This window comes from Dreissena polymorpha, chromosome 9 (genome assembly GCF_020536995.1).
Source record: "Dreissena polymorpha isolate Duluth1 chromosome 9, UMN_Dpol_1.0, whole genome shotgun sequence".
Lineage (NCBI taxonomy): Eukaryota > Metazoa > Mollusca > Bivalvia > Myida > Dreissenidae > Dreissena > Dreissena polymorpha.
The window spans coordinates 12,663,301-12,675,674 of NC_068363.1; the positions used below are offsets into that span (position 1 = coordinate 12,663,301).

Below are 12,374 nucleotides of genomic sequence, written 5' to 3' on the forward strand. Positions count from 1 at the left end.
TTGACAGTACGAAGTTGAATTTGAAGTATCTAAATGTGTATGATAAATTTCATTCTTGTAGTTGTGTGTAAATGGGTATCAAAAAGTAAATTTCAGATGCGAAAAAGATGCAGAAATTTAACTTGACTGTGCTTTTATCTGTTTGTACAATTTTGACGGTCGCGACTGTGTGCATATTTTCATAAACTGCATTGATATGCAGGCCCGTACCCAGACCAGGGGCCCAGGGGCCCGGGCCCCCCCAGCTGGCTGTCGAGCTATGATTTTTTTTAAATGATCGGCCCACTGCAATTTTTTCTCTCATGCAAGGGCCCACAGTACACTTTCCCTCAAAACAAAAGAGCAGCTATGTTTAATTGTCCCTGATAAACAAGGGGATAAGCGCTCGCCAATCGAGATAAGCCCCTAGGCAATGTTTTCTTATCGCCTTGTACACACATCCCCAATCAGTCCCCAATTGTTATCATGAATGCTTCATCTATCGATGGTTGATGTAACATGTATTTTGATTAGTGCAGCAAATGGAAGCAACTGCTACAGGAGGTTGAAGAATATGGTCTGATAATTGCTGACGCAGGTTTTTTCCTTTTTTCCTTCTTTGAGAAGACCCTTTCCCCTAGACGTATTTTCCCCCTATAAAAGTTAACTTGTTTTTTTTGGGAAACCTTTTATTTGGGAATTTTTAGGTCCCAATATATACTTTATACATTGAGATAGGACCCTGAATTTGAACCGGAACAAAAACACTGACGAAGGTATAAAAACTTAGTATTTATCATTTTTGCACTGAAAAAGACTACGATGAGATAGTTAGCATGTCTGTTGAAAAGAAAAACAGATTCATAAATTCGCCGAGCAACAGATAAGAATTTGGCAAAATTCAGTATTTAAAATAATTCAATGCGGGGAATCACGTGGTCAGAATTGATAAAAAATGGCCGCCGATGCCTCGATTCGATGGAGAAATTGAGTCTTCAAACGTTTTCCGTCAGGAAATCGCGAAATATTCCATAAGTTATCTCCACACTCAGACCAACCAGCGGAAAACGGTTCAGGCTGGCCCTATGATAGGCGTTATCCGATTAAAAACAAGTAAGTAATAAGGTAGATGTACCTGTTTGAAGACTCAATTCCTCCATCTAATCGAGGCATCGGCGGCCATTTTTTATTAAATCTGACCACGTGATTCCCCGGATTGATAATTGAGTACCGGGAATTGAGTAATGTCAACCTATTAATGGCTCATTGGTAAAAATGGAAAATATAAAAATTGGAAAATTGAAACAACAAATCGATCTCATTATATAAGTTAACCTGATCCAGTGTAGAAAAATATTGTATAATTAAATTATCTGTTGCCTTGAATTTGTTTGAAAACAGTAAAATATGTTTAATTGATTATTTAAGACTTTCATTATTTCCCCAAAAAATTAGGCGTTTCGCGCAATTTTTTTCCTTAAAAAAGGCAAGGTCTTTCCAAAAAAAAATCAGAGAAAAAATTCTGTGACGTTATTGATTTGTGAAAAAAAATGGTGGAAGCAATACAAGAGTTGTTGTGGATAATCGTCAGTTTAAACCGTTTAAACCTGTAAGTTTCGGAAATCTAAAGCTTTAAATATTGTTGTGAATTCACACCAATGTTTAAAGCTTAAGACTTCCGAAATGTGCTGATTTACTTGTTACATTCCACTAATTCATATCACAAAACACCATTTTTATAAGCATTAAAATTCACCTTGCAAAGTGCCAAATTAAGAAAAATATATATATTGGGAGGGGGGAACCCTCCCAAACCCTTCCCGGTTGGGCCCCTCCAGTAAAAAAATCCTGGGTACGGCCCTGGATATGATCGAGATTAAAATTCTAGTATGAAATGTGTCCACTTTCTCGAATTCTAGTATTATAATGGGCCCAGTTGATCAAAATTACATTTGGACTCAAATCGTACATCAAATAATTTCTGTCTTCAGTTGTCAAAACACCTATATACTGTTTGATTCCAATAATGTCGCTTTAATGGAATTACCATTTTTATTCATTTGCTTTTTAATATTAAATCACCTAAACTTGTTTTATTAGTAGCACAGCCCCATTAATATTTTTATTTAGTACTACCCCTGGAATTTGTTCACGTCATTATGTCATTATGGATTTTTGTGACGTCATACGACCGACTTTCCCAGTTGTAATCTACATGCATAGGTCATTGGGTTTATAACGTTCCATTCTATTTATATTTTCTCTCTGATAGACGTTTCTTGTTTGATTTAATTATTTTTATTTTATTTTATTTTTTTAGCAGTCACATAAACAACCAAGCTATGTAATATGGATTTTTTACACCCATTATTGCTGCTTCTTCCTGTATTTGCGCGATGATTATCAGAGATTTTAACTCCATGACGCTAGATTCTCAAATCTTTTTCTATAAAGAAGGAATGTAGTTGACAATTGTTAATAGTTTTATTTGATCGTTCGTCAAAAAGTTGTAACTCTATTACTCTTGTACCTTCAATGCAATTGAGTAATTAAATAGTAATTAAATTGAATGCGTTTTAATTCCCTTTTGTTATTGTTTAATTTGAGTTACAATGCTATGACGTTAAATTTTATTTACACTTAAATGTATTATGAATATTGCTGGGCCAAGTGTGAGGTTGAGCGCTCTATAACCAGGTTTAAACCCCCAATGCTTTGCATTGACCGTTTCAAGGCGGTGACCCCAGCTTTATTCATATTTTGTGTTTATGTTGGTTTGTATTGTGCTGTATTGTGCTGTTTTGTACTGTTTGGGCAATCGGTCACTTGCCTTAAATAAAGGACCAACTAATTGTTTTTAATGAAAATTCAATACTGCTCCAGCAGCTGGAGTTTCACTTCTTTATATTGTATTGAAATGGGTCCACTTTCTCAGTGGTATCGTATACAAATGGCCGGGTCTCCTTTAACAAAAACCTTTATCAAAATGGGTCTATTGTATCAGAGTTCCGGTTTAAAAATGGGTCACATTTCGGAAGTCTCAGTGGGACACCCCTACCCTAAAATTTGGGAAGTAACCCCCTCCCCCCTCCCCCATCCCCAAGTGAATCCGTCGAACGTTGATCGTTAATCATGTACAAGCAGTTTAAATATTATACACTTATTTCATGGATGCGCGGTGAATAGTCAAAACTGTTTCCCAAGGTATCAGGGATGACTTTGGTACTGTTGCCCAAGGCCGATAGGCCGAGGGCAACAGTTCCAAATGTCAGCCCTGATACCGAGGGATAACAGTTTTGACTGTTCACCAAGCATCCATGAAATAAGTGTTTTATTACCTGATTAAATTTCCAACATAGAAATAACAGCAAACTAAATGTTTCATTTACACACAACGGTAAACGTTAAAATAAATATTTTTGACTGTTTAACTGTAAAATGACGTCATTTTTTCGACGAAATGACGTCATTATTCCAGCGGGCAACAGTTCAAACTGTTGACCGGTCAACAGTTCGATATTCACCGGTAACAGTTTAAAACATTGCAAATTTCTTTTTCGACGAGAAATAGCAAAAAATAATAAATTATCATTTATATAAGACATCAGGTAATAAGATTTAATGTTTATGTAAAAAATATGGCCGAGTTTTGAAAATTTTCGAACAAACGATACATTTGAAAATTTACTAAATTGTAATTGTCTACGATGGCGATCAACAATTAGCAAATAAAAAACATTTATTTTTTATATCTGTAATTGAGCATGTTAGGCCCTTACAAAAGTTGTTCGGTTACAAACTTGTTTTATAAAACTCATGTGTGTTCTTCGTAAATTTGTGTTCTTGTGCCGAGAACAGCTAAACCAATTACATATGGGTGTTGTGTTATCTTTTTAAGGGACTTAAACACACAATGTCATAATATAGGTCCCAACTTTATGAGGCGTTTTGTGTAGTTTTTCTTTAGAAAATGGATATTAATTCACTGATAACCGGAATAACAAAAAATGGATATTATAATTCACTGATAACCGGAATAAAAGTAGGAACGTTCGCCTTCTTCCCTGTGTGAGACAAACAAGATAAAAATGTAGAAAGAAAATAAAGTGCTTTATTGAAATAAGCCTATTTAGTTACTTGATGTCCATGATTTTTCCTAAATATTGCAATAACCGTAGTCAGGAATATATATGGGCAATTCGTGTGTCTTTAATAGTTCATTATAATTACTGTTGCTTCATGAGTAAGTATTTTACAATTATGTTACAACGTGTTCTATTGGCCTATATTATATTCAGTAAGCCAATTACATCGCACGTTCTTAAGTTATATCGATTACTACTTTAGTCATCCGGGCTCCTTGAATGGTTTGTCAGAAAATGGCTGCCTCAAACGAATCAGGGGCTAACGAGTCTGGAAATTCAACAAACAGTGACCCAGATGAACGTCTGAAAAAGCTTTACCCAGCTGTTAACGAGGAAGAAACTCCAATCCCTCGTGCCTGGAGTGCCAAAGACAAATTTAATTATCTTGTTTTGACACAAAACAACCTTCGAGTTCAGTACAAAGGTGGGTTACTTTGTTATGGTTTTGACGACCGACGTCAACAGATATTGACCTTTTTGCGTCATATTTCAAAGTCTATGTTTTAATGTTTTGAAAATAAAACAGTCGTTCTTACGGTCATGTAAAATGGTGTAGTGAATCGTTGACATGACATCGAGTAATTAAGGTATCTACAAAGCAGAAGGGGGAAACGTTTTAGATCTATTTTCTTTGTTTTCTTTTGTTGTACTATATAAATTAGCAGTGATGTTATAACTTATTTTATTTAAGCAGACATGTTGTACTTCTGTCACAATGGCTTGAATAAATATATTTCAGTTGGAGTTCTATTTAAAGGAAATATTCAATCAATTGATATATTATGCATACAATTTCTTGTAAACTAATAATAATTAAAACAATAACAAACTGCATGATTCCAGTTTTTGCAGGATTCTTCTTGGCTCAAAAAGTTGTTGCCACTTAATTGTGCATCTTTTAAAAATTTGTCAATCATTTTGGACACAATTCAGAGTGTATTTTATCAGGATTTTCACCATCAAACGGCATCGGCTGCATTGAATCCATTAAAAAATAGCATGCAGTTTTGTATGAACTATACAGTACAGTCCACTCGTTTTCCCCCATAAACATGCGCTCCCTTCGCAGGTTTTTTTCTGCTAGCGAGTGTCTACTCGGATTTGGAAAGCGAGGTGAACTCGCTAAAATGCTCGGCGTTCCGCCAAGTTCGCTAAAACCCGCAGCGTGTATTACTTAAGCTTAGTCGGTAAATGCAGACAATTTCGGTTCTTATCAGCGATCGCCGTGCAACACCACATTAGCAGTGTGCTACTGGGAATGCCAAAATTTAAAAACATTGTTATTAAAAATTGTTAATAAACCGTGGCTTCAGGCATTCCCAAAAGTATTTTAAGTCCACAGGACATCCGGTCCGGTAGTCTTAGATAACTTGCAGGACCGGACTGGGATTCATAGGACCAAAACATCAATGTACAAACATATATAGTTTATATATATAGATGCGAAGGTAAGTGTTATGTCGTTCGGCCACAACTCAGATGCTCTATTTAGACTAAGTGTTGGTTGTTTTCCTAAGTCGATAAGTTGTATGGTTACATATTTGTTTTCTTAATTCCAGGGGTGTCAAATGACCCAAATTTGAAATCCGGAAAATTAAGCTAGGGGTCTGGGACCGCAGGACCCCAACGGGGATTAAGGGCCGAGTCCTTATGGGGGACACCCCCATGACCTAGCTTATTGTACTTTTTTTGTAGTATTTCTAGTTGCAATTTCTGGTGACTACAATGCAAAATATTATAAAACATACCATCGGTATCACCGCATGTGTATCGTCATTCTTTAAAAATGTTATAAATAATGTCGAAAATAAATTAAATTGACAATTCATACTGTATCCGAATACGACAGTCCGAAAACATGTACATGTTTTGCACATATAATAAAATGTCCTTTATACATATCGTTTGGATGTAGAAAATGTAAAGGAGTAACCAGTAACCTAGCAAATATGTAATCAATATATAATTCGGTTAACATATTGCTTTACAATATGCTACTGCAGTGCTTAACATTGCTATAAATCGATCACTTAAAATTTCAAGATTGCGGACATTAGCAGAATTTCGCAGAATCATAAGATTTTTCGGAAAGTAGAAAAGAGGTTTTGTAAGTTACCGTTCATTCTTTGCCAGCTGCTAAACAATTAGAAATCGATAAATAAACGACCGGACGAAATTGGTACCAAGCGCAAATTTCCGAGTGCCCAGGAATATTCGTTCTCAAATGATCACACACTGGACCGAATTCTTTAAAATAAATCAACTTTTCTTCTTGAATTATTTCCCGGACATTCGGACCGGCAACATGGCATTTTCAATCGGACCTGTCTTTAAAACGTCAGTCAGGTCCGACAGTCCGACACTTTTGGGAATGTCTGTGGCTTATAAAAATAAAGATAATTGTAGAAAAAAAAGAATATATTTTTTTATTCACAGGTACGTCTACAATATGAATGAATATACGACACGTAAAGCGTTTCATAACACATATAACACAAGAATAAATGTTCCTTTAATTTCCAAATGAGAAAAATAGTTTGCAGGCCTTAAAGAATCCACTCGACCGCTCGCATATGCGAGTGAAGTTAACGGTCAGGCGAGTAAAGTTTGTTAAATACTCGACCGAATGGGCGAGTGCTTTTTTTCAAGTTGAGAGATATAAATTCAGTTCCAGAACTCCTGCCACATCGATACCAATTGCGAACAATTTTTTGAACGAACAAAAAATAGATTTAGTACACAAAGAAACTGCACTTTCGTTTTGACAATGAAAAATGACGTCACGGGCACAGTAAAAATAATTCTCGTAATCAGCTGCGCTCTTTTCGTAGGTGCCAGTGCTCTTAGCTAATCGATTAAAAGTGACAAAGACAGTTAAATATATTGGTCATTCCGTGAAGAATAAAATTTCATTTTAATGTAAATATCAATAAAAAAAATACATAACTAGTTAATTATAATACTTATATTTAATTAAAAATAAACAAAAAAGTAATTGTGAATAAACAGAATAATTCGTGATCAGAAGCCTTAGCCAAAATTTACCATATTGTAACCATTTGTCAATCAAGCGTGTCTTTCAGTAAAAGTTCGTCTTAAATATTAAAACTCAGCATGGAAAAGGGTTCTATTTTAAAATATCTGCAAGGTAGTGGAGACAGGGTACAGAAAGAAAGGCCATTAAAACGAGAAGCGGAAAGTATTGAGAAAAGGAAACAGGTGCAGAAAACGTAAGGAAAGCAAATAAAATCAATCATATAATGTAGTTAATTTGTTTGCAGTTTAGTGACACAGGGCTTTCCTTTGACCCGAGCTCCCGGGTTTTGACGCTTGTAAATTACAGAAGACCCCTTTTTGACTCTTGAGAAAATTACGTCATGCGTCACATTTGACCCGGGGGAATATACCGACTTGCGTCAACGAGATCAAAAGTTGTTAAGACTAAGCGATAATTGGCTTGGGGCGGAGTATCTCATTTAGTACACGCTAATCGTTAACGCCCGTTTACAATCATCGAAGCACAAGTCCACCCAGTAGGCGGAGTTTGGTTAATTAAGAAATCTAGTATTGACCAATTAAAACACTGCTGGTTCGATGACGCGTGTATTAACTTTCCATTATTTATCATAGCGTTTGTGATCAGCTGTTTGCGGAAAAGAAGTGTATTAAACCCACCTAGTTGCAATAATCCAACTCCCAGCTATTGACCCTCTGAGCTGTACGTATGTACTCATAAAAGCTCAGAGCATTTAAGAAGAACTATAAACCCACTAAAACAGAATGGACTCATCCGCGTCAGTTTTAATAATGTTCAATATTAAATAATAACATCCATATCCACAGAACACCGTAAAGCATATTTTGAGATATTTCGAGAGTATGGCAGAATGTATTTCCAAAGCTGAATGCACCCATCACTGTTTTACTTCATGATTGCTCAGTTCAAAGACGCGCGAAAGTTATGCTGGCATATGTACTGTCTACAACGTCAAATTACATGCTTTGCATCAAAGTTGCTAAAAATAACTATAGAACCAATATAACTGACCTTGTGGCAAAGTGACAATTTTTGCATGAAGGCATAGAAAACGGCTTGTTTGTCGCACGTCTTCAGTGAAGATGGCACATGAAATAATTAAAGGGCGTCTGAATTTTTTATGGGATTAAATACGGAGGCACCTTTATTGACGAGTAGAAATAATTTCCTTTTATAGTTTACCGATTTATATAGGCTATTGTGTTTAGGTACCACCCGTATGTTTTTTGTTTTTTTTTGTGATAGCCAGCGGAAATGTTGTTTTTTTTTCACATTTTGTATTTCATTCTTAATTTAATAGCCACGCGAAACGGTCAAACAAAGTTATTGGATAAAGTGTTATTGTGCAAAGTGTAATTGTGCTTGTGCATTCGGAAAATGTCGCAGAGAAACCTTTTCGAATTCGGAATCGGTAGTAACTCTGAAAGTGTGTGTAAGACGCCAACGACAAAGCGTACTTTAGATCTAAATGACAGTGCTCCTAACACCCCCAAACGTGCGAAAGAAGAACATATGACATATTACTCTGCTGTATACATGAAGTTAATGTTGTATTAGAATACATGTTTTGTATTTATTAATCATTGAAATATTGTGTTTAAATGCATAGTGTTGTAGTGACAGTAAAATGTAAGAAATAAATGTTAACATACATGTATCTTTTTATTTGTTGCTTTTTATATATTATATCTCAGTAATTTGCTTAAATTGCAAAAAATCATTGACTGTCCTGCTATATTATTAGGACTCTCAGAAGTTTGATTTTGACTCTTGAAAATATGGTCCCAAGAGTCCTTGACTCTTGAGATTTGAGGTCTAAGGAAAGCCTGGTGTCACTATGTTATGTAGGTTAAAAGGTTCTGGTTGATCATAACTATAAATATAGATTTATTTTTTTTAAATGCAGGATGAGTAGATTAAAGTGAAGGGCGAGTGGATTGTCAGACCTACTCGCCCTGCAGGGCGAGTGGCTTTGGAAAAATTCTTCAAGGGCTGGTTTGTAGTTCGAAACACGCTTCCGATTTTTAGCTCACCTGATTGCTCAGGTGAGCTTTTGTGACCGGTCTTTGTCCGTCGTCCGTCTGTCCTTCCACATTTGTTGGTAAACACTCTAGAGGCCACATTTATTGTCTGATCTTTATGAAACTTGGTCAGAAGATTTGTCCCAATGATATCTCGATCGAGTTCGAAACTGGGTCATGCTGGGTCAAAAACTAGGTCACAAGGTCAAAAAGAAAGAAAAACCTTGTAAACACTGTAGAAGTCACATTTCATGCCCAATCTTAATGTAACTGTGTCAAAATGTTTTACTTAATGATATGTTGGTTGAGTTCAAAAGTGTTTCCGGTCCATTGAAAAACATGGCCGCCAGTGGGTGGGTCAGTTTTCCTTATTTGGCTATAGAGAAACCATGTAAACACTCTAGAAGTCACAATTTTTGCCAAATCATCATGAAAGTTGGTCAAAACATAGGTTTTATTGATATCTTGGACCAGATTGAAAATGGTCCAGATCGGTGAAAAAACATGGCCGCCAGTGGGCGGGGCATTTTTCTCTATATGTATATAGAGAAAACATGTGAACACTCTAGAAGTCACATTTTTGGCCCAATTTTCATGAAATTTGGTCAGAACATTTGTTTCCTTGATACAAAAGTTGAGTTCGAAAATGGTTCCAGTCAGTTGCATAACATGGCTGTCGGGGGAGGGGTAGTTTTCTTATATTTATATAGTAAAAAAAGCTTATGAACACTCTAGAAGTAACATTATTAGCCCAATCATCATGAAACTTGGTGAAAAGATTGGTTTTTATTTATATATATATCTCAGATGAGTTCGCAAATGGTCCCAATCGGTAAAAAAACATGGCCGCCAGGGGGTGGGGCAGTTTTCCTTATGTGACTAGAGAGAAACTTTGTGATCGAACTCTATAAAAGTCACATTTTTTGCCTTATGATCGTGAAACTTAGTCAATAGATTGGTTTTATTGATTTCTCGGACAATTTGAAAAATGGCTCAGATTGGTAAAACATACTTTTTAGCTCACCTGATTGCTCAGGTGAGGTTTTAGAATTGGTCTTTGTCCGCCGTCCGTCCATTTGGTTTGTTAACACTCTAGCATTCACATTTCTCAAGCATTTTTATAAAAGTCAAAAAAAAATTTCCTTAAAAAAGGCAAGGTCTTTCCCCAAAAAATCAGAGAAAAAATTCTGTGACGTTATTGATTTGTGAAAAAAAAATGGTGGAAGCAATACAAGAGTTGCTCTGAGTTACACATAGGCTGTTCTGGTTTTATGCTGTTTTTACATATCCATTTTCACTTTGCTTCTCATTGGGAAAGGGATAATAAACAAAAAATTGATGGTTTCCAAAATAAATTGCTTGTTGGAATGGAAAACAACTGAGTTGCACTGTTTTTAGAGTTTGAACAGACATGGCCAATCATAACTCTTATAATACAGAAAACCCTTTAGGATTCAATATTCAGTGTAAAGTAAAGCCTTTGTTAACAATAGACAAGGTCGTTGTCATTATTTATTTCAAATCTGCAATAAATTAACAGCAAACCTGTGTTCCTGAGGCCTTGGACTCATTTAAGTCTCAAGTATGTACATGTATGAGCTATGTGCTGTTTAACATTTTGTTTCTTACCTTCAAGTACAAAAATAATGGATAAAGTTGTTTTAAGAATGCTTAAATTTAACTTATTGGTTTGACTTTCTTTTAATAGCTTTTAAAGAATGAATGTGATGAATTTCCAATTTGGCTGATTACCACCTTAATTTTTATCAACTTGACCTGTTTAATCACCATGGCAAGTGGCGATTACAAATGCTCATTGACCAAAATAATAGTTTGCAGTCAGTCCACTTTTAAACTATTGACTGTCTAGTACAGAAACCATCAGGCAATATGTATCTAACATTTTAGCAATCACTGTAGAAAATCGCACAAATCCTGCATTTGCACGCAATTAAAAAACTTTAAAATTTCATAATTGGGTAATTTTTAGCTCGGCTGTTTTCGGAGAAAACCCGAGGTATTGTCATAGCCAGCTCGTCGTCTGCCATCCGCTATGATAAAACCTGAACAATGGCTCTAAAATCAAAGTGCTTCCACCAACAACTTTGAAACTTCCTATGTAGATGCACCTTGATGAGTTCTACACGTCACACCCAGTTTTGGGTCACTAGGTCAAAGGTCAAGGTCACTGTGACCTCTAAAAAGATAAATAAATAAATTCTATTCATAACTGCATCCGCAGCCGAGCACTGGCACCCGTTATGCGGTGCTCTTGTTAAGGCTTCATCATCCTTTTTCTAAAATTAAAAGCGCCTGTGCGCATCTTTTCCTACATTTTTGAGTGCAATTTTCGCCAAATGTACACAGAATAATTATCTGCATGTATTACAGCACATATTGTCTAGGTTAAACTATTGTGTTATATGTAAGATTTAAATGCCATTTTTGAAATTTGCTTACAAAAGCTTCTGTGACCAACTCCTCCCATTTTTGGGATGCAATTTTGATCACACTATTAAAGAATAATTACATGATATTATGTCCCATGGCTTATGCACACATAATCAGTGGTTCACAGTTGCGTTATTTTTGAAGAAGTTACTGTCTTAAGTTTAAAATTACAAAATGCTAGGGCCTGGTAATTAAAGTTTTCCTTTAAAAAAAATTCAATTGCAAAGTCTTGCTCTACCCTCTTGACAAGAATGCCCCTGTTGCAAAGGATACGCTGTCTGTGATAACTTGTTGGTATAACCGTTATTTGTTTATCACATGATTTTCTTGACATTTCTATTGGAAGACAAGAATGATCAATACATGAATCTACATATATCAGTGTTTAGGTGCTGCTGAAGAAGCTAGACCTCTGTTATGTTAAGAAGGCTACTGCAAATATTTCATCACAAGAGTTATAATGCTTCCCAGACAATTAAGGGGTGGGGCACATAGTTGCTTCATAGCCCGTTCCGCAGTATTCTAATTTTGATTAAATTTTATTATCTTGTGTGTGAACAAAAAATTTTCATTGTATTTTTTTCTGTACTACTGCATTAATTCTGTTCTGTCTGTCAGGTATCATCATCAATATGTTTCCACACTTAATCATTGAGATGGGTCAAAATTGAAAATGAAAAAAAATGGATAGAACCATCAACTTTACAATGAAATTATAAATAAAGAATAAATTTAAATTAT

The 12,374-nt window shown here is 35.5% G+C and overlaps 2 protein-coding genes across 2 annotated transcripts in view; one reads left to right on the forward strand and one right to left on the reverse strand.

Moving 5' to 3' along the window:
* Positions 1-3,379, reverse strand: part of LOC127843878 (translin-associated factor X-interacting protein 1-like) — a 45,791-nt gene extending 42,412 nt beyond the window's left edge. The window contains exon 1 of the mRNA XM_052373766.1: positions 3,318-3,379. Coding sequence (XP_052229726.1) covers positions 3,318-3,364 — 47 coding nt within the window. The 5' untranslated portion in view covers positions 3,365-3,379. The remainder of the gene's footprint in view (positions 1-3,317) is intronic.
* A 954-nt stretch (positions 3,380-4,333) lies between these two features.
* The window catches only part of LOC127843879 (ran-binding protein 9-like), a 55,997-nt gene continuing 47,956 nt past the window's right edge, over positions 4,334-12,374 (forward strand). Inside the window, exon 1 of the mRNA XM_052373768.1 lies at positions 4,334-4,548. Coding sequence (XP_052229728.1) covers positions 4,344-4,548 — 205 coding nt within the window. The 5' untranslated portion in view covers positions 4,334-4,343. The remainder of the gene's footprint in view (positions 4,549-12,374) is intronic.